Here is a 22,492-nt window from a genome sequence, read left to right as displayed (position 1 = left end):
GTGGAGTTCACGTGGTCCAGGGGATGAAGCCAGGCCCCCTGCCCGCAAAGCCTTCCCCACCCCACTTTGAGTCCTCTCTGTGTTGTTAATTCTCTGTGGGCCACACTCCAAGGTGCTCAGGTCCCTGAGTGCCGGGAACCCCAGGATCACAGTGCTCTGGGGTGAGCAGGTGGCAGGTGGTGCCCAGACCCACACACACATCACGGGAGCCGCTTCCCTGCTTCCTAGCCCCTAGACCTGTGTTTCCTCCTCGGCAGGGAGAGAAGGAACCAGCATGTTAATGAGGGAACACAGCATTCGGCGAGGCGTGATCTGGGGAGAGGAAATCAGAGGGGTGCTGGGGCGCTGTCCCAGTCAAGCCCAGGGAAGACGGCAGAGGAGGAGGGTCGGAGCAAAAGAGGAGGGCGGGAAGGGCACTGGCCGAGGGTGGGGTCTAGGAGAGCCAAGAAGACGGGGCCAAACTCCCAGTCCGGCGGGAGATTTTTTTCTCTGTGTGACGTACACATTAGGGGCAGGTTTGGTTGATTTTCAGGGGGAGCGAGAGTGTCCTCGCACTGGGCAGTGCTCAGAGGTGGCTCCCAGCAGTGCTCGCGGGACCTTGGCAGTGGCAGGGACTGAACTTGGGGCTCCGGCATGCCAAGCCGATGCTGTACTGTCTGTGCTCCATCACGGCAGGTTCGGAGCTGAGAAGGGACCTGCCTGTGCCCCTGACTCCTCGTGAGCTGTCCCTGGAATTGCTGTGGGTCACTGGCAGCCGGGGGGTGGGGGACAGTGGTTCAGGGCCCACCTCTCCTCCTTCTCCCATTTGTCCTGGGCCCCTCGCCTTCATCCCCCCCCCCCCCCCCGGAAGTTCGCCAGCCCTGCCACTGCCGCCCATCCACTCCCACCCCTGCCCAGGGGACCCGTGGACTCGGCTCTGGTCCGGGAGGAAGCAGCACAGATGTGGGAACAAGGCGGAAGAAAAGAGCCCCAAGACCCCGGCCCGAGCGCTGTTCCTCCTACCTGTCACTTCTTTGTCCGCAAAGTCTTCTGGGACGGAGGGGGTGGGGACAGCCAGTCCATGGTTCTCCTGGGCATTCTGCAAGGGAGCAGCGAGATTAGCAGGGAGGCAGAGAGGCACGGTCCCTTCTTGGGTGGCTACCACGCGGCAGAGCAAACCCGACGGCGATGCTGATGGCTGCCTAACCCACGACTCCTAAAAGTGGAAAGCGGGAGGCTTCTAGGGCGTGGAGAGTCGCTACGGAGGCATCAGTGCCCTGCAGGAAATCTGCTCTTAGCTGCTGGCAAGCCTTGGTTTGCGGCGGTGTTTTGAGTGTTTCTGCTTATTATTATTCTTCATTTTGGTTCTTATGCCAGGGATTGAAACCAGAGTTGGCCGTGTACAAGATGAAGTACCTTAGCCCTATACTATCTCTCTGGCACCTATGTTGGCTTTTTTTAAAAATTTTTGGGTCACACCCAGCGATGCACAGGGGTTCCTCCTGGCTCATGCACTCAGGAATGACTCCTGGCGGTGCTTGGGGAACCATATGGGATGCTGGGAATCGAACCCGGGTCGGCCACGTGCAAGGCAAATGCCCTACCCGTTGTGCTATTGCTCCAGCCCACCTATGTTGGCATTTTAAACCAAGACTGCATGGCACTAAGTGGAAAAGTTATCTGCTATTTGCAGTATGACACTGAAACAAGAAGGAAAAGTGTCATCTTGAGTGTGTATCTGGTAACTCTGATTTTTCTTTATTTTTTGCTTTTTTTTGCGGGGGGGTCACACCCGGCAATGCACAGGGGTTACTCCTAGCTCATGCACTCAGGAATCACTCCTGGCGGTATTCAGGGGACCATATGGGATGCTGGGAATCAAACCCGGGTCGGCTATCGCTCCAGCCCGCGACTCCGATTTTCCACCCCTCTGGGTATGTCCAAAGTGCCTTGGGTGGTCGCAAACCTCAGTCAGGAGGCAAAGCTGCACATACATACTGGAAAACAGTAACCACTGGCTGCATCTGGATGCAATTTCAATGAAAACAGCATCAGGGGCTGGAGCTCCCTGACCCCCCACAGTGTCCCCTGAGCCTGCCCGGGGCGATTCCTGAGCGCAGACCCCAGAGTAAGCCCTGAGTACTGCTGGGTGTGAAACCAAACCAAACCAAAATCAACCAACAGAACCCGGAGAGCTTGAAAGGGTGGAGGAAATGCCTTATACACGTGACGCCTCGGCGTTGAGTCTGTGAACTGCGTGGCCCCCCGGGGGGAACCCGGAGCCTCTGGACCTGAGCAGCCCACTGCACAGCCGGGCAGATCCTAATATATAAAACACAATAGGCAAACCCCACTGCACCTCCCCACACTGACCGCAAGTTAAAGGCCAGACCCTTTGGCCAGCCTTCCCGCCTGCCTCTTTTCCACTGGGCACTTGCAGAAACAGCCGTGCCCTGGAACACTGAGGGCGCCGCTGACGCCCTTCTGATCAGCCGACCACAATGGGTTTACACAGCTGCCGGCTTATACATATTAATTTTCATTTTTCCCCAGAGCTGCACCCGCCCCGCCCCCAACCTCATACGCTAGCAAATGCCCCGCAGAAGCGTGTTTTATGGGCATTTCCCTGGGTTCCCAGTGACCTGGCTTCAAGGCCCATCTCCTTTTGGATTCCCACTCACCAGTGACGGTAGCCCACATTCTAGCTTTCGCCCCACAGAGCTCCATCTCTTTTTTTTTTTTTTTTTTTTGGCTTTTTGAGTCACACCCTGGGCTGGAGGGATAGCACAGTGGTAGGGCGTTTGCCTTGCGTGCGGCTGGCCTGGCCGAGCCAGGTTCGATTCCTCCGTCCCTCTCGGAGAGCCCGGCAAGCTACTGAGAGTATCACGGCAAAGCCTGGCAAGCTCCCCGTGACGTATTCGATATGCCAAACACAGTAACAACAAATCTCACAATGGAGACGTTACTGGGCCCGCTCGAGCAAATCGATGAACAACGGGAGGACAGTGATAGTGACAGAGTCAAACCCGGTGATGCTCAGGGGTTACTCCTGGCTCTGCACTCAGGAATTACCTCTAGCGGTGCTCAGGGGACCCCACGGGATACTGGGAATTGAACCCAGGTCGGCCTGCGCAAGGTAAATGCCCTCCCCATTGTGCTATCGCTCCAGCCCCGACAGAGTTCCATTTTTAGCCCCAAAGCTCCTCGTGGTCGGGCTATGTCCCTCCCACCCTCCATTGCTAACTACTACCCCTTCCTCTGGGTTCTGACCACACCATCTCAGATACCCCCCTCTGCCCTGTGGACAAGAGGCTAGACCCCCCCCATCAGATGAGATGACCAGGACTTAGAGACATTTGGTGGTGGCTTGTCTGAATTCTGCCTGCCCCCGGCTCCGACCCCAGCTCTGTGGTGCTCACACCCTGGATTCTTTGCCGCTCTGAACTCGCATCCTGGAGCCAAGGAGATCGTATAGGAGTAAGGTGATTGCCCCTTGCAGACGGCTGACCCTGATTCTTTCTCTGGCATTCCATAATGGACTCCTGAGCACTGGCCGGAGTGATCCCGAGCACAGAGCCAGGCATAAGCCCCAGACATTACTAGATATGCCATCCCCCACCCCACCCTCCTAAAAAGGGGAAAAACTCGCATCCTTTAGAGTTGGGAAGGTAGTTCAGCAGCGGATCACTGGCCTTCATAGGGGAGGTGCTGGGTTCCATCCCCAGCATCACAGAATAAGGGGCAGGGTGGAAAGGCGGGCGAGAGAGAGTACCGGGGGTAACAAGCTTGTCTGGCACCCGGCAGACCCCCATTCAATCTGGGCGTCTCGTATAGTCTCTAAGCACCACCAAGAGTGGTTCCTGAGCACAGAGCCAGGAGTCACCTCTGAGGTGGTGGGATGTAGTCCTCCCCCACCAAAAAAAAAAAGGAAAGGCAGAGAGATAATACAGTGGGTAGGGCACTTGCTTTGCACCTGGTCAACCTGGGTTTGATCCTGGGTACCAGGAGAGACCCCTGAGTGCAGGGCTATTGGAGTGGGGTGGGGTGCTGGGCAGAGAAAGAGTCCAGGGGTGAAGGCTCTTGTCTCACATCCCCTGCCCCTAGTTAGAATCCCCAGCACCACCAGGGGTCACTCCGATCACAGAACCAGGAATACCCCCTGAGAAGCATGGAGGTACCCAAACACAATAGTGATGATGATGATTAAAAAATTAAAAATCGTGAGTCAGATGTCTGTGCTTTTTATCTGGGGGGACGGGGTGCGGCTCCATCCAGTGATGCTCAGGGTTACTTGGCGCTGCACCCAGGAATGACTCTTGGCGGTGCCCAAGGGACCGTGTGGGACGCCAGGGATCAAACCCAAGTTGTCTGCTTGGAAGGCAAGATCCCTCCCCGCTGTTCTCCTGCTCTGGTGCCAAAGGGCCCTCAGCAGCACCAGATAAGGTCTCGGGAACAAAAACCAAACCAACCGCTCTTTCTTCAGGGATTAGCGGAGGTGGAGAGAGGAGAGGAGGCCCCCCTGGAGGAGCGATGACAGATTTGGGGAAGGCGCTGAGAACACTGGCTTCGGTTTCCACGGGCCGGACTTGAATTCCAGGCAGTGACTGCGAGTCCCTTGAACCCAATGAAACGATGATAAAAACCCAATCTCCCTTGAACCCGTCATCAAAGCAGCAAAGGGAAGCGGGGAGAAACCAGAATCCACTCCTTCGAGAGAGGCTGGGAAGATCAAACGATGCCACACACACAACGCACTCCGCTGCCGGCACGGAGTAATGGGCCAGTAAACGCCAGCTGTGCTCATTACGGAGGAGTCCTGTCTTGTCCTTGCGAGTCCTCACCTGGCCTGCCCCCAGCTCACAGCTCTGGCTCCCTGGTCAGTCTGGGTCTGCCCCGTGCCCTCCCGTTGCACGGGTGCTGCTTGGAGCCAGGAACCAGGTCTCTGTTACTGTTTTATTTTTTTTCTGGGCCACACCCTGGGGTGTTCAGGGCTGACTCCTGGTTCTGTGCTCGGGGATCTCTCCCGGAGGTGCTTGGGGGACCAGATGGGGATGCTGGGGATCGAACCCAGGTCAGCCACGTGCAAAGCAAGCACCCCTCCCGCTGTGCTCCCGTTCCAACTCCAGGATCCAGGCTTTACTGTTCTCTCACCAGTTGGATAATGGTGTTGGCCCTCCTGGCTTCCTGACTTAAAACACATTATATTTTTTTAAAAATTTACGTATTTATTTACTTATTTATTGCTTTTTGGGGCCACACCCAGTGATGCTCAGGACTTAATCCTGGCTGTGCACTTAGAGATCACTACTGGTAGGCTCAGGACCATACGTGGGCTGGGGACCGCACCGGGGTTGACCATGCAAAAGGCAAGAGCCCTACCCACTGTACTATCTCTCTGGCCCCTAAACACTTTTTAATTTTTTAACTTTTTTCTTTTTTTTGCTTTTTGGGTCCCACCCGGCGATGCTCAGGGGTTCCTCCTGGCTCTGCACTCAGGAATGACTCCTGGCGGTGCTCGGGGGACCATATGGGATGCAGGGTATCGAACCCGGGTCGGCCGCATGCAAGGCAAACGCCCTCCCTGCTGTGCTATTTCCAGCCCCCTCCCCAAACACATTTTCATTGTTTCCTTTTCTTTGCCCCGCTTTCCTCCGCTCTGCCTTTGTGAGGACAGAGGTGGCACACACGCTGGGCTGTGGTGTGATTCGGTGCACACGCTTCGCTGTCGGAAGTGGCCCCTGGGAACCGGATGTGGTGCCGGGGATCAGACCCAGGTCAGCTACAGCCAAGGTCTTACCCACTGTGCTATTTCCAGCCCCTATTGTCTTGTTCTGTTAATGGGCCACCTAAGCAGTGCTCAGGGGTCCACTCCCCAGCACGCACGAGCTGGGTCTGTAGGCTGGTCAGTTCAGTACTGGCCCAGAGGTGCAGGGCGTCACCGGGGTGCTGAGGTCAGGCAGGGCTGGGGATTGAGCACTGCCAGGACTCCCCAACCCCCACTCCCCACTCCCAGAAAAAAAAAAAGGCACATGGAAAACAGTCAAAGCCCAGCCTGTGTTCCAGCCCTGAAGCTGGTTCTCGAGGCCTCTTATTCTCTTTTTTTTTTTAAATTTTTTTTCTCTTATTCTCTTTGTTATTTAGAATTCTCCCCGTTTTTATTTTTCAAATGTTATTCTCTCTCCCCCTCCTTTTTAAAATTCGAGTCACCCGTGAGATACACAGCCACGAAGTTGTTCATGATTGGGTTTCAGTCATACAATTTTCCAACATCCAGGCCTTCACCAGTGTACATTTCCCACCACCAATGTCCTCAGTTTCCCTCCCACCATTCCCCAGGGTCTACCTCTAGGGCAGACACTAGGCATTGCTCTCTCTCTCTCCTTTTCTCTCTCTCCTTCTCTCTCGCTCTCTCTCTCTCTCCTTCTCTCTCTCCTTTCTTCCCCCCCGCTTTTATTTTTTATTTTATTTATTTATTTTTGGCTTTTTGGGTCACACCCGGCAATGCACAGGGGTTACTCCTGGCTCATGCACTCAGGAACTACTCCTGACGGTGCTCAGGGGACCATATGGGATGCTGGGAATCGAACCCGGGTCGGCTGCGTGCAAGGCAAACGCTCTACCCACTGTGCTATGGCTCCAGCCCCCCTCCCCTGCTTTTAGACACTAATGTTTACAATATTCATATTGAAGGGGTATCCTGCATCTCTCTTGACATCCTTTCAGCACCCAGTTCCTGTCCGTCCAGAGTGATCATTTCAACTCTCATTGATAATACCACTCATTTTTAACACCTCTCAAAACCTGTGATTCTGAACCAGGAGCAGGCCAGGCCAGCATATCAGACAGCTGTCCCAAGATCTTCTGTCGTTACACACACACTCACGCACACATCGCTGATCACTAACAACTTCCATCAGGTAGTTACACTCTGCTCTTGTCGGCTAGAGGTTCCAGCCTTCCTCAGTTTGGAAAGTAGAGGGGCGGGCCCTTAGCCTCTGGCGTCCTTAGCCCCTGTGCTGGGCGAGCAGAGGGCAGGGTCCGGGCCGCTCAGGGAGGGCTGACCTACCCGGAACCCCAACTCACCTGCCCACCTCTGCTTAAGCCTGGAGATAACATGCCCTCCTCTGCAGGGCCGTGATGAGGTTCAAACAACACTCCCACCCAGGGCGCCGTGTTGGACCAGGCGCTGGGTCTGCCAGTCTCTCCCCACAAAGGGACCAGGTGGTCGGCCACAAGGCCGGGTCTCCTCCCTGGTACCACATGTGGTCCCCTGAGCCCTGCCAGGGTGATCCCTAGCACCACCAGGACTCCTCCACCCCCATTACCCACTCCCGGGAAAAAGAAAAAAAAAAGGCACATGGAAAACAGTCAAAGCCCAGCTCTTTGTTTTTTTGTTTGTTTGTTTTGTTTTGTTTTGTTTTGGGGTCACACCTGGTGATGCACAGGGGTTACTCCTGGCTCTGCACTCACGAATTACTCCTGGCGGTGCTTGGGGGACCATATGGGATGCTGGGAATCGAACCCGGGTCGGCTGCATGCAAGGCAAACGCCCTACCCGCTGTGCTATCACCCCAGCCCCAAAGCCCAGCTCTTTGGAACCCTGGAAGCACCTCCTGGGCACCCCGAGTGCTTCCACGCTATTGGGTGAGGGAAGGAAGAGGGGTGCCCTCACTTGGGGCCTGGGCAGGGGGCTTGGCCACCCTCGGTGGAAACATCTGTTTCCTGCCACACACATATGGGGCTGTCCCGGGATACCACCACCGCCTCCCGGCCTGGGGGCAGCGCTGTGGCCCTCTACCACCCCCGCCCTGGGGCAGGTCCCAAAGTCTCAGCCTCCCAGGACTGAGCCCTCTCCCTTCTTCTTCCCGCTCCTGCTCTGGGCGGGGAATCCCGGGTTAAGCTTCTGGCAGGGACCCAGGCAGTTGGCCCAGAGCGGTCACTCATGGTTCCGCATCTGAGACAAGGTCCCGAGAGGGGCTGCACCAGATCCTTGCGTACCGCATATCCCGATCTGCCTTCCTGCGCCCCAGAAAACTCAGAGGCAGCCCAGGGGTGACACCTGCATGCAGGAGTGTTGAGCCAGATCCTGGGCATGGGACGGCTGTGCCACCCAGGACCTCGAGGGCACAGCGCAACTGTGGAACGTGAGCGGTGCTGAGACAGGAATTTCCTATCTAGGAAAGCCCTGATGTTGTGCAACAGGGACTGTCCCTGTTCCGAGGTGCCACGCTCAGAGCTGTTAAGAGTAACGGGACACCAGGACTTCCCCGAGGATGGTCGGGAAGGAGCTGCCTGCATCAGGGGAAAGGAACGAATCCAGCCACGGTGCCAGGCTCGGGGAAGGTTCTGGGAAACTGTGCTATTTTGCGATTTTCTCACATTAGGGCTTTTTTTTTCTGTTTTGTTTAAAATTTTTATTAGTGAAACACCATGAGGTACAGTTATAGACTTACAAATTTTTGTGCTTGGGTTTCAGTTATACAGTGATCAAGTACCCATGCCTCCACCAGTGCCCATTTCCCACCAACACGGATCCCAGCATCCCTCCCACCTCCCATCCCCCTCATCCCACCCTGCCTCTGTGGCAGGGCATTCCCTTTTGTTCTCTCTCTCCTTTTGGGTGCTGTGGTTTTCAAAAGAGGCATTGAGTGGCAATCATGTTCGGTTCATAGACTACTTTCAACATGCATCTCCCCTCCTGGGAGGATCCTCCAAACACCCTTTATTTGGTGCTCCCTTCTCTATCTGAGCTGCCTTTTCCCCAGTATGTGTGGCTGGCCTCCTAGCCATGGAGTGAACCTCCTGGTACTTATCTCGGCTATTCTTGGGTGTTAGTCTAGGGCTGGTTTTAAAGAGAAGGCTCTAGATGCTGGTAGCAAGGCTGAGAGCATGATGGAGGTCCAGTTCTCTCCCTAGCACTCAGCAGCCCCCAAGCACAGTGCGGGGAGTGGATGCCCAGCACAGCCAGTGCCCCCTCAGAACAAAACAGAGAGAAGGTGAAAGGTCAGCATGGCTCAGTGTTAAGGCAGGTGCCTTGTGTGGGGCCCTCACTCTGATCTCCAAGATGGGCTAGTTAATGCCCTGAATTGCACACTTGAAAAGGATGAAAGTGATAAGGTGTTTTTTTTTTGCTTTTTGGGTCACACCCGGCGATGCACAGGGGTTATTCCTGGCTCTGCACTCAGGAATCACTCCTGGCGGTGCTTGGGGGACCATATGGGATGCTGGGAATTGAACCCGAGTTGGCCATGTGCAAAGCAAACACCCTACCTGCTGTGCTATTGCTCTAGCCCTTGAAAATGATAAGTCTCCCCCCCACCCCCCACCCCCAGCAGCAAGGTGGCCGCCTCCTCAGAGCTTATAGGAAAGCCATGTATGAGCCGGTGGTGACAGGGCAACTGCAGTCTCATGGGAAGGGGGTCGGTACTGGCTTGTCCTTCACGCCCTACTGAGGTCCTGAGTTACCCCCCAAGAGAGGCTCTCTGGCACGACCATAACACCAGACACACAGAAACCAATCTCTAAATTATCTGGCTCTTTGCAGAAATCCAAAATTACATGGCCACAATAGCGGCCGCGCAACATTATATGATTCTCATAACCAGCTATAGAAAACAAAGTATTTCACAATGCCTTTTCAGCAATTCTGATTGTTGGGGGGGGGGATGAAATTCTAAACAATAATGGTGCATCTTTTGTCAAAATGATGAAGGTAAATCAATGTAGAGAAGAGTTAAGTAGAAATCATCTGCCTCACAGGCATTGGGTGGGGTGGGAGGGGGGTATATTGGGGTTCTTGGTGGTGAAAAGTGAGTACTGGTGAAGGGAGAGGTGTTTGATCATGGTATGACCGAGACTTAAACCTGAAAGCTTAGTAACTTTTCCCACAGTGATTCAACAAATAAATATAAGACGAAAAATAAATAAAACTGTGGAAAAAAAAGTAAGGTGGAGTTCATGCCCAATTCAATCAGCTAATCAGTGACTGAATAAATGGCAGTACTCCTACATTAAAAAAAAGAAAATGATAAGTTTTTAAAAGATTATTGTTGGGCTGGAAACCATGTTTTGAGCCTCAGCATTACAAAAAAATAATAATAAAAGTTAAGGGGTCAGAGAGATAGCACCCCTGTGATTGGCCCCCATTAGATTCCCGGCACCACATGGAACCCCAACTATCACCAGGAGTGATCCCTGAGCATCCCCCAATGCTAAATTACGGCCCCTCAAAAGACAGATAATAATAACGGGCAGGAGCTGTGCTATGGCAGGTGCTTGCCTGGCATGTGCTAAGCCAGATTTGATCCCCGGCATCACATCTGGTCCCCTGCACGCCTCCAAGTGATCCCTGAGTGTAGAGCCGGGAGTGAGCCTGAGACTGCTACGTGCAGCCCCTGGCTGAACAGAAAGGAAGGAAGAAGGAAGGGAGGGAGGAAGGAAGGAAGGAAGGAAGGAAGGAAGGAAGGAAGGAAGGAAGGAAGAAGGAAGGAAGGATGAAAGGAGGGAGAGAAGGAGGGAGGCAGGAAGGAAGGGAGGGAGGCAGGGAGGAAGGGAGGGAGGGAGGGAAGGAGGAGGAAAGGAGGGAGGGAGGGAGGGAGGGAGGGAGGAAGGAAGGAAGGAAGGAAGGAAGGAAGGAAGGAAGGAAGGAAGGAAGGACTCCGGATGTGGGCCAAACCCCCTGCACCACCGGAAAAGGACTGCCGGCCGCTGCTTACTGTCGCCAGTATTTGTAAATGTAAAATTTACAGTTTAAAAATTTTAACGAAACTTAAATTTAAAATTTAATTAAATTTTGGGCTGGAGAGATAGCACAGTGGGTAGGGCGTTTGCCTTGCACGCGGCCGACCCGGGTTCGATTCCCAGCATCCCATATGCCCCCCTGAGCACCACCAGGGATAATTCCTGAGTGCAGAGCCAGGAGTGACCCCTGTGCATCGCCGGGTGCGACCCAAAAAGCAAAAAAAAAAAAAACAATTTTAATCTAATTAAATTTTGATTCGTTTAAATTTTAATTAAATTTAAATTTAAAAAATTAAAATTTTAAATTTAAGATTTCTAAAATGCCAGCAAATGTCCTGCATTTCCAATCTCTTGCCCCATTCACTCAAAAACAAATTTTTTTTAATGGAATCACCATGAGCTACATAGTTACAAAGTTGGGTTTGTTACAATGATTGGGTTTCAGCCACACTGTTCCATCACCCCTCCACACCCAACAGCAGCGCACCCCATTTCCCACCACCAGTGTCCCCATGGTCCCTCCCCCACACACCACCCCAGTCTGCCTCTCTGGCAGGCAACCGCCACCCCGTTCTCTCCTCTCACTCTCTCCTTTTGGGGGTCACCCCATTCATTTCTGACCACTGCCCGATGGGTGCTCTTGTTACTATTTCCATTGCAACGGGGGAGTTGAGGTTTGCCCTTCCCAGCAGCTCGGTGGTGGGATGATGGCGGGGGATGAGTCTGAGGCGAGGATGTGGCTGATGCCCCGCACAGGACTGCCCCAGAGGGGAAGTTCAGTGAATTTTTTTAAAAAAATGAATGAAGGGGGCTGGAGAGATAGCACAGCGGGTAGGGCGTTTGCCTTGCACGCGGCCGACCTGGGTTCGATTCCCAGCATCCCATAGGGTCCCCTGAACACTGCCAGGGGTAATTCCTGAGTGCAGAGCCAGGAGGAACCTCTGTGCATCGCTGGGTGTGACCCAAAAAGCAAAAAGAAAAAAAAAAAGAAAAAAAAGAATTAAGAAAATTGGGGCCACACTTAGCAGTGCTCAGGGCTGACTCCTGGCCCTGCACCCAGGGGTCACTCCTGGTGGGGGGTGGGGGCCACATGAGGTGCTGGGGATTGAACCCTGGTTGGCCATGGACAAGGCAAGTGTCCTTCCCACTGAACTCTCTCTCTCTCCAGCCCCATGTTTGTTTGTTTGGGCCACACCCAGCGATGTTCAGGAGCTACTCCTGACTCTGCACTCCTGTCAGTGCTCAGGGGGCCAGATGGGATGCCGAGGATGGAACCCGGGTCAGCCCCGTGCCAGGCAAGTGCTTTACCCGCTGTGCTCTGAGACTGTTTGATGAGAGCGCGTGTTATGCAGCGAGTAAGCTATTCACGCAGTGAATAAACTCCTGCAGGACGGACTGAATGACTGGTACAAAGCGACAGACAGGCAGAAAGCAGGAGTTCTGGCGCCAAGCCACGTTGCTCGAGAAGTCCTGGTCCCTTCCAGAAATGCTCCGAGGCATTGCTTCACCCCACCCAGGCCTGTGTATTGTGTGTCCAGGTCCCCCACCGGCATCCATCTGGGTCTGGCTCGCCTCAGCCCTGTGGACAACCCTCCAGATGGTGGCATGCTGGGCCCCGACACTGCCCTGTCTTGGGGCAAGTCTCTGCCTGGGGGGGCAGGTGGGGCTTGGGAAGAGGAGGACGGGGGCTGGGAAGGGCTAACCCCTTTCCTGGAGCCAGGGGATGATGCCAAAGAAGGCAGGGCTGGACGTGAGGTCACCGCTTGCTTTGGACATGGGCACCGATGCAGTCATTTGGGGAGCTGGTTGGGCCCTGCCCCGTATGCAGCGTGCTTGGCGTGGGAACACGACAGGGCCCAGCCCCGGGGGGCGCCGGCAGGGCTTGGCCCAGGCCTCAGCACTCTCAGGGGCTGGGGGTGTGTCTCTCCACTTCAAGAGCGGGGTGGGCCGGGCTGCCGCAGTGACACGGACACAGGACAAGCAGGTGAGCTTGGGAGCGCCGCAAACCGCCTCCCTCTGCCCCGCCACTGCCCCAGCTGGCCACAGCCACTCCCTGCCGAGGCCTGGGGCAGAGTCCAGCCCCAGCCCAGCCAGGTGGGGCCCTTCCTTGTCCCCACTCTCGGACAACACCCAGAAGCCAAGATCACTGATCACCTCAAAGAGAGGCTGCAGGCTGGCCCCCAGCTCCCCAGCTTGGCCAAGCTGCCCGTTCAAGCCACCAGCGCCTGGGACATGCAGTTACCCGGCGAGGTCCAGGGGCGAGGGGTGTGTGGGAACGTCATTCGGAGATTTACGTTCTTCCTGGTACTTATCGCTGCTTCTTGGTTCTCAACAACATCTGTTTTTGCCATTTGTTTTTTTAACTCTTGATACAATCGTTTAAAAAACTGAGACGGGGGCTGGAGTGATAGCACAGCGGGTAGGGCGTTTGCCTTGCACGCGGCCGACCCAGGCCGACCCAGGTTTGATTCCCAGCATCCCATATGGTCCCCTGGGCACCACCAGAAGTCATTCCTGAGTGCAGAGCCAGGAGTAACCCCTGACTGAGCATTGCCAGGTGTGACCCAAAAAGCAAAAAAAATAAAAAATAAAAAATTGAGACGGAGTGAACTGGAGCTGATAGCACAGTGGGGAGGGCGTTTGCATGGAATACAGGTGACCCGGGTTCGATCCCTGGCATCCCACACAATCCCCAGTGCTCACCAGGAGTGCTCCCTGGCTCAGAGCCAGGAGTGAGCCCTGAGCCCAGCTGGGTATGGCCCCAAAGGACAAACAAACCAAAACCTGGCAGCAGGATCGCTCAGTGGGCTGAGCTCAGGCTGTGCCTGGGTTCGAGTCCCCCAGAGCACCGCCAGGAGCACCTCCCATGCTCTGTGCGTGGCTGGGTATGGCTCAAAAATCAAAAGACACCATCAGGAAAAAAAAAAAGAGGAAAAGATAAAGAATCAGTGCTACTGGGCTAGTGGTTCCATGTGAACTTTGGAGTCAGACTAGATCTGAAATCAATCCTGTTAACCCGTGGCCAAAAGCACAGAGTGCACCCCTCTGATGCCTTCTGAGATTCAGTGTCCTCATCTGGAAAATGGGGGTGCCTCCGCCTCCCTTGGCCTCTCAGGGGCTGCGGCCCACCTGGGGAGGACCCGGGAAGCCACCACCCGGGCTCACCCCACCTCCACACCCCAAGCCCAAGTCTTCGGGTTTGGGCCCCATCCTGGAAAAGTGTCTGCTAGGTGAATCCCAAGGGGCTGGTTACTCTCTGTGGTGACTCCTGTCACCCAGAACCCTCTGTTCCCTTCCTGTCTTGTTTCTGTATTGTTATTTCTGGGCCACATCCGGCTGTGCTCAGGGCTTAGTCCTGGTTCTGCTCAATTATTACTCCTGGCGACTTAACACCCAAGAATAGTAGAGAATTACTCCATGGCTTGGAAGCCGGCCTCACATGCTGGGGAAACAGGCAACTCAGATAGCGAAGGGACCATCAAGTAAAGGGTGATCGGAGGGTCCACTTGGGACGGGATGGAAGTAGACTATAGCCTGAACATGATGGCCGCTTGATACCTCGATTGCAAACCAAAACACCCAAAAGGAGAGTGAGCAAAAGGGAATGCCCTGCCACAGAGGCGGGGTGGGGTCGGGGGGGGGGGTGGAGGATGGGGAGCGGGGAGATGGGAGGGCTACTGGGATCAGTGGTGGTGGAGAATGGCCACTGGTGGAGGGATGGGTACTCGATCATTGTATGACTGAAACCCAAGCACGAAAGTTTGTTAAGTCTGTAACTGCATCTCACGGTGATTCACTTAAAAAAAAAAAGTATAACTCCTGGTGGGCTTGGAGGCCTGTAGGGGTTGCCAGGGACCAACCTCTGGTCAGCTGCGTGCAAGGCTAGTGCCCTACCCACTGACCTGGGCTCTGACCAGGCCCTTTTCTGCTCTTCGCTGCTTTCTGCTCAGGGCTGAACCCAGCTTCAACCCGTGGGAGCCTGCACGCTGTCCCTGAGTCACAGTCCTCCCACGCCACCTCCGCCCTCTCGACTGCAAATATTTGGAGGGGAGGAGAAGGAGGGAAAGGCAGGAAGGAGGAAGGCCGCACGGTTTCAGTCTGGTCAGGCCTCCCCCTGGAAATTCTGGGCGGTCAGGGGCAGCTGTGGAGGCCTGCCTCAGCGGAACCCCCCCACTGCCGGCCCTGCCCCCCGGGGCCTCCCCATGTCTGGACACACACACACACATCCTCTGGGATTCCTCAGCCCAGCCATCCCCCAAGAAGCGTCTGCAGGGGCGGGGCCAGTGGGCAGCCCCCAGCTGACCCAGGGCACACACAGGTCAGCTAAGTTGGCTGCCAACGCTCCCAGACGGGATCCTGCTGCACCTCTCGGGGGTGACCCATGGTGGGATGGGGGCTGCAGGGATGAGGGAGAGGCCAGGGTGCGAGAGGGGGGGGCAGGAAACCCTCCAAGCGCCCCCTGTTCCCCACTGGGCGAAGGCGGGCCAGTTGTTTGAGGGGGGATTGTAAAATGGGGGGGGCAGGAGGCTCCCTCGGTGCAGGTTCTCGGAGCCTTCTAGCATTTGATCCAGAGGCTGCCCTGGGCCTCTTGGCCTGCCTGGACCCTCTGTCCTGGTGGCAAACCCTCCTGCAGGCCATCTGTGACCCCGTCTTCCTATGTCCATCCCAGAACCACTTTGACACCCTGGACTCTGTGCTCGCGGGGAGCATGGGACAGGTGCCGACGGGCCCAGGGGACATGCCCTCAGAGCACATCTGGATCCAGGAGTCTCCCCACTTCGGTGCCTCTGAGCCTCGGGACTCTGAAGGCAACAGAGCTGGGGCCTGGGGGCTACCCACCTGGACCCCTGGGGTGCCCAGGAGAGGGGCGTGGAGGGGTTGGAGGAACAGCACAGGGCAAAAAGGCTTGCCTTGCATGCGGCCAACCCAGATTCAATCCCCGGCACCTGAGTGATCCCTGAGCACAGAGCCAGAAGTAAGCCCTGAAGACCACTGGGTGTGCCCCCACCAAAGGATGAGGGTGGCGTTTGGGGGGTTCACGCTAAGGCCTTCACTGTGAGAGGAGCTGTGGGTAACAGCAAGGGTGGGCCGCTGTGGGGGCCGGAAGGCCACCTCTGCTCTGACCCCGTGCCCTCACACACGCGTCCCATGACGGCCCCTTCACCCTTGGAGCGCCAGCCCCAGCCCCTGGGGAACCCTGGTGTTGTCCAAGGAGGCCCTCCTGCAGCTGGGCTGGGGAGGGGAGGGGAGGGAGGGGAGGGGAGGGAAGGGCGGGGGGGTGGGGTCTGTACAGGTGGTGCTCCTGCCCTGCCCTGCTCACCCCCTCCACAGACCCAGCCCGGCCCTCCTGACTCATGGAGGGTGGGGTGATCCGGGGAGCTCTCATCGCCAGGGGCACCCCCAGGGGCCTGTCCAGCCAGTTTCGTCATATTTGCCACCTCGGCATTTTTTTTTAATCCCTCATATGCATCACCCTGGGGAGAGCTGGATTAGAACCCTGGGACAAGAGGGAAGAGGGAAGCCCCCAACGAAGGATCAGCCCTCCCTAAGACTGCCCACTACTTCAGGGACACAGCAAAAGTCTGGCCCGGCTATGGCTGGAGGTCCCGACCCAGGCCCCCCGGGAGGTGGAAGAAAATGGGCAGAAAGGACCGATCACCCTCAAGGACCCGGCTCAGGTGGTGTGGACTGGACTGGGTTGGAAGGAAACCCGGGTGGGGGCCGCCCAGGCCTGATGGAGCACATTGGCCTGGCATTACCCTGCCTTCCCGGGCTCTGGCTTTCATGCTCACAGACCAACGAACGAACGAATGTGAGTTCTTGGAACAGGAAGTTCTCAGGGAGACGGAAGGGGCTGGAGGATGGATGAGAGGTGTGGGTGCTAAGAAGCGCTGCACAGCCCTGCTCTCAGGAAGCCCCAGGGGACGAGGCCCAGACAGTGGTTCTGTGTCGCAGGAAGCGCCCAGAGCAAGCAAAAGGCCTCGAGTTTCATCCCTGCTCCCACTCACATGCCAAGGGCATCCGGAGCACCCCAGAGCACCACCCAGTTTGCGAGGGCCTGGCTTCTCTGGCGGACCCTCCAGAGAGCCCACCCCTCTAGGACGGAGTTCTTTCATCATCGTTATTCACTTGGTTTTCTGAGGCCACACCAGTGCTGTGCAGGGGTTACTCCTGGCTCTGTGCTCAGGGAACATACGTGGGGATTCGAACCCGGGTCAGGCCAAAGTGGTCGCAGGCAAGGCACGTGCTTTACCTCCTGTACTGTTGTCTCTCCAGCTCTGCTTTTGTGATTTTTTTTTTCTTTTTAACCCGGGTGGTGGGGATGGCGAGGGCCAGAGACACAAGTGTCACACTCAGCAGTTCTAGGAGGCTGCTCCTGGCACAGTGCTCTGGGGAACTATGCAGTGCTGGGGATCAAACCCGGGGCTCTCACATGTGAGACTTGCACACAAACACCAGAAGCAATCTCTCCATGAGAGATCTCTCAGGCCCAATAAGAGAATTTAAAAAAAAAAAAAGGTTTTGGACCACACCCAGCTTATGTTTAGGACTGAGCTCCGGGGACCCTCTGTGGTTCCAGAGACTGACCCCAGGCCGGCTGCATGCAAGGCGGGTGCCTCACCCACTGGACCAGCCCTCAGCATTTCCAAAACCCGTTGGCAGAGCCAGAACTGCCAGCTCCCTGGGGACCCATGTGGGTCCCATCCCAGCGCTGAGGGCACCCCATGACCTTGCGTAATTGGCCTTTGGAAACCTGCAGGAGTATTTCTCAGTCCTCCTCAGAGGACTTACCTGTCCTGGGGGAAAAAAAAAATCACTCACCCTGCCCAACCCCCAACCCACCTTTTTTGCATGAACAAGCTGAAAGCACCCAACTATGCCTGGGGTCATTACTACCCCCGACCCCCTGGGAGGCCCCCGTGCCACCTCCCTCCCCCAGTCAGTTCTGCCCTCTTTTATTTATTTTTTTTGCTTTTTGGATCACACACAGCGATGCACAGGGGTTACTCCTGGCTCTGCACTCAGGAATTACTCCTGGCAATGCTTGGGGGGGCCATATGGGATGCTGGGAATCGAACGCGGATCAACCGCGTGCCAAGCAAATGCCCTACCTGCTGTGCCATTACTCCAGCCCCTTTGTTCTGCCCTCTTGGGAACACTGCACACTGGGTGAGTGGGTGTTTGGCAGAAGCACCGTCCACCCCCGGCCTTGGCTGCTTCCTGCCTCCACCCTTACAGTGAGACCCAGGAAGCTTCTGGAAAGGCAGCCTGGGAGCAGGTAGAGATGGGGGCTTTGCCAGGGTCCTTTATTGAAGGGAGCCCTTCCCAGCAGTGCCCAGGGGGCTGGGGGCTACTCTTGGCAGTGTGATTTGGGGGCTAGCGGGATGGCACCCCGTGGGGCCTGGGAGGCCACATGACCGGGGGCCCGGCACAGACGCGCTCCATCCTTTGAAGCCATCTCCCCAGGCCGTCCTGGTTCCTGGGGGCTGCCACCGTGCGCTCCTCTTTCCCGGAGTGGCCTCGCGGAGGAAGTGCCCTGTGCATGTGGGAAGGGAGGGGAGGGCCGGGCCACCAGCCCAGATCCTTGCCCGGCCTGACCGTGGCACCGAGGGCGGGGGCAACCGTGTCTCTGTGTGACCCGCACCCACGCACGGCGCTGGTGCTTCCTCCTGCCGTCCTGCCCCGGCGGGAACGAGGCAAAGGGCTTGGCCCCGAGCCCAAGGAAGAGATGACAGATTCCTCTCAGCCCAGGAGCAGGCGGTGAGGGATGTCGGGTTGCTCTAGTTCCTGTGGCCTGAGTCACAAATGGCCTCAGGATCTGGGCCACTGGGCCCAGGGGGTCCTAATCTACAGTAGCATCTGCGAGAGGCCGTTCAGGCAGGCTCCGGGGAGGCCTGCAAAAGTTGGCAGCGAAAGTGAGTGCGTGTGACTTGGTGTGCGTCTGTGTGCGTGTGTGTGTGTGTGTGTGTGTGTGAGAGAGAGAGAGAGAGAGAGAGACAGACAGAGAGACAGACAGACAGATAAGACAGACAGCTGTCCCATGGTCTCTCAGGGAAAGGGAAGGAGTCTCCCACCCAAGCCAGCACATCAAACCCTTGACTGGACAGGGGTCACCTGCAAAGGAGCTCTGCCGGCTGGACCCCACGGGAAAAATGACCCCTTCTAGGCTTCCTTGTCTTCGGGTGCGGGGGCAGCTTTGGCCGCCCGGCTAGAACACGGACCTGCAGCCTGGCTACCCGGTTTCCAGTCCCAGGTCTATGGCAGGCGGGCCCCGGGACTGGCAAGCGAGCCCCTTGCCCGTTCTGTGTTTATGTTTCTCTCTGCAAAACGGGGGCTCAGACAGCAGCGCCCAGATAGGAGGTACTCGAGACCAAGAGTTCCCAAAGTGGGTCGGGCAGCCCAGCACCCCCCCAGCCCCCCGTGCTGAAGTGATCCAGGGAGGCCAATAAGCAGCTGTGGGTGCCGTGCAGGGCGGAGGGTGCTGAGCGAATTTCTTTCTGTACAGAGGGCAAGGGCAGTAGGCCAAAGAAGTCTGGGACCTCTGCCAGGGGCTCTGTGAGCACGTCCCGGGCCCCTGGGGTGAATGGACAACTCCAGCCACGGCCGTACCCTCCCCACCCCGAGGGGCCAAGCTCGCAACAACGCCCCTTGCCAGGGCAGGGAGCAAACTTCTTTCTTTCTCTTTCTCTTGTTTCCTTTGGGGGCCACAGCCTGCAGTTCTCGGGGCTAACTCTGGGCTCTGCACTCAGGAATCACTCCTGGCTGACTCAGGGGACCATCTGGGATGCCAGGGATGGGACCTGGGTGTGCAGTGTGCAAAGCAAGGACCCTCCCTGTTGTGCTATGGCTCTGGCTGGCCTCTCTCTCTCTCTGTCTCTCTCTGTCTCTGTCTCTGTCTCTCTCTGTCTGTTTCTGTCTCTCTGTCTCTCTCTGTCTCTGTCTCTCTCTGTCTGTCTCTCTCTGTCTCTCTGTCTCTCTCTCTCTCTCTCTCTCTCTCTCTCCCTACCTGCTGTCCCACAGCTCTGCCCGCCCCCTCCCGCCCTCCACCCCACCCTCTTTCTTGCATCTCTCTCCCTCTTTCTCCCTTTTGGTTTGGGGCCACACCCAGTGATGCCATGCTCAGGGGGTGACTCCTGGCTCTGTGCTCAGAGGTCATTCCTCCTGGTGCTTGGGACAGGGCCCCCGGGGTAGAAGTGGGGTTCGGGCTCTTCCACACTGTCCTCTCTCTCTCCAGCCCCTTTCGGTGGGCAAGCTCGTTCTCTGGCTCCCCCCAGCCGGGGGCGAGTCTGTCCAGTGGCACTGGCCCTGCAGATAGCCAGAGCAGCACCCATCAGACGCCCCAAGCCAGGAGAGCTGCCTGAGCCCAGCGGCGCGGCAGGAACCGGAAGAGATGGAACCCCCACGCTCGGGAACAGGGCACACCTGCCTATAGTTCTGAGTAAGGGTGTGTTGTGGCGGAGAGAACAGACTAATTTATCTTTAACAATCAGAGGTGAAGTTTCAAGTCTTATTAAAAACCAACGGAAATGGGGACCGGAGCGATAGCACAGCGGGTAGGGCGTTTGCCTTGCACGTGGACCGACCCGGGTTCGATCCCCGGCATCCCCTAGGGTCCCCTGAGCACCGCCAGGAGTAATTCCGGAGCGCAAAGCCAGGAGTAACCCCTGAGCATTGCTGGGTGTGACCCCAAAAAGGAAAATTAAATAAATAATTAAACGGGAATGATCTCATTCGCATTTGTCTGTGCACTCCGGGAATGGTTTGATGTGTGTGGAGAGGGGCGGGAGAGGGCTGGCTTTTCTGTCTTCTTGGTGGTGGTGTACCTCCTCTGTTTCTCTATAGTGTCTCTGCATGGTTGTTATTTATCTGCCCTGGTTTGGTTTGCGGCGCCATAGGACCGTGTGGTGTGGGGGATTGAATCTGAGCCCCCCCGCCCAGCTCTCAGCGCTATCTGCCCCTCACTCATCGCCTTCCCGACTTGAGATTGTTCTCCCAGAGATGGGTGTGTTCGGCTGTCCACCTCAGGGGGGCCTGGGGGTCCATTAAGGAGAACTAAGACGTGGGAGCAGGCAGAAACGGGCTCCTGGCCAGAGGAATCTGGTGCTGGAACAGGGAGGTGACTTGGACACCGCACCTGGGCTGGCAGGCACCTGGGACAGTGGTTGCCGCGAGTCCTGAGAACTCAGCCCAGGTCTGGGCGGGACACACCCTAATGACAAGGCTGTGACTCCAGGGACAGTATTGTCCCCACCAGGACCCAGGCTGACAGGAGAGAACCTAGGGTTTACATTGGGGCAGACCCTTGAGGCTCAAGATCTTTCAGGCTGTGGCCACCAGCCCCAGTGGTCAACTGACCCCTTGAAATGTTGCTGTTAGAAGTGGGAGAGGCTGTTCCCAAAGTCCCACCAGTTTGAAGATTAGGGAAGGCAAAGTTCCCTGTGGGACCCCTTTTGGGGAGTAAATGCTGAAGTCATCATCTATTGAATAGGTTTGGTTTGATTATAAGTAAAGTAAAGTAAAGGCCCTCCCGTTGATCATCGATTTGCTCGAGCGGGCCCAGTAACGTCTCCATTGGAGACTTTGTTGTTACTGTGTCTGGCATATCGAATACTCTCGGTAGCTTGCCGGGCTCTCCGAGAGGGGCGGAGGAATCGAACTCGGGTCGGCCATGTTGGCTGCGTGCAAGGCAGACGCCCTACCCGCTGTGCTATCGCTCCAGCCCCTGGTTTGATTATATATATATATATTTTTTTTCGCTTTTTGGGTCACACCGGCGATGCTCAGGGGTTACTCCTGGCTCATGTATTCAGGAATTACTCCTGGCGCTGCTCGGGGGACCATAGGGGATGCTGGGAATCGAACCCGGGTTGGCCATGTTGGCTGCGTGCAAGGCAAACGCCCTACCCGCTGTGCTATCACTCCAGCCCCAGTAAAATATATTTTTAAAGTTCACTTTACCTTTTTTTCTTGTTATTTGGGTGCAGAGGTAAGGGAACAATGTCTCCTGAGCGCCGTCTGGAGGGCCCCAGGCCACTCCTAGTGGTGCTCAGGGAAACTTGCAGGGCTGGAAATCCAACCAGGGGGTCTCTGCGGGCCAGGCCTGTGCTCCAGGCCTTTGGATGGTCTCTGGCCCGGTTCCATTTTGCTTTCAACGTAGCTGCTCAAAAGTTTGTTACTGTTTGTTTGGGGGTCACACCTGGCAGTGCTCAGGGCTTAGGAACCATATAGGGTACTGCGGGTTTGAACCAGGGTTGGCAGCATGCAAGGTCAGAGCCTTTACCCCTGTGCTGCTGGACATTTTCAAGTGACACATGAGCTCACGCTGATGTTTCTATTGGGCTGTGCTGTGTTCCAGAAAAACCCGGAACCCTCCCCCAGGAGGCTGACCCTGTGACATTGCTGTCATTCTCCATCTCCGTCTCATCAACGAAGAAAGGCCCAGCTATGGGCTCCGGACGGGAGGTTTCGATGTTTGCAGTGGCAGACACTCAGACATACCTGTCCCAGTTCCCTTCTCCCAAGGGTGCCTGTTTCTTATCCTCATGACAGGTCAGGACTCACCTCCTCCTGGAAGCCTGCCTTGACTCCTGGCCTATCGCTCTGTCCCCTGACTCCTCCCTCCCTGCTCCGTGCTCCTGCGGGAGAGTGGCATGGCTGGCCCAGAGTTGGCACACCCCGCATGCAGTGTGAGCTGGCACGAAACAGGCAGCCAAGAGTGACCCCGGAACCGGAACCCTCTTAGCTGGAGGGACTGAATACTGTGCCGCCTGTG

The 22,492-nt window shown here is 56.3% G+C and overlaps 1 protein-coding gene across 1 annotated transcript in view; it reads right to left on the bottom strand.

Moving 5' to 3' along the window:
- The window catches only part of CUNH6orf132 (chromosome unknown C6orf132 homolog), a 40,476-nt gene that overhangs the window by 4,670 nt on the left and 13,314 nt on the right, over window positions 1-22,492 (bottom strand). Inside the window, exon 3 of the mRNA XM_056126418.1 lies at window positions 1,003-1,078. Coding sequence (XP_055982393.1) covers window positions 1,003-1,078 — 76 coding nt within the window. The remainder of the gene's footprint in view (window positions 1-1,002; window positions 1,079-22,492) is intronic.

The sequence above is a fragment of the Sorex fumeus genome, unplaced genomic scaffold (assembly GCF_029834395.1).
Source record: "Sorex fumeus unplaced genomic scaffold, SorFum_2.1 ptg000061l, whole genome shotgun sequence".
NCBI lineage: Eukaryota > Metazoa > Chordata > Mammalia > Eulipotyphla > Soricidae > Sorex > Sorex fumeus.
Note: the sequence above shows the minus strand (reverse complement) of the source record. Positions and strands in the feature narration are given on the sequence as shown.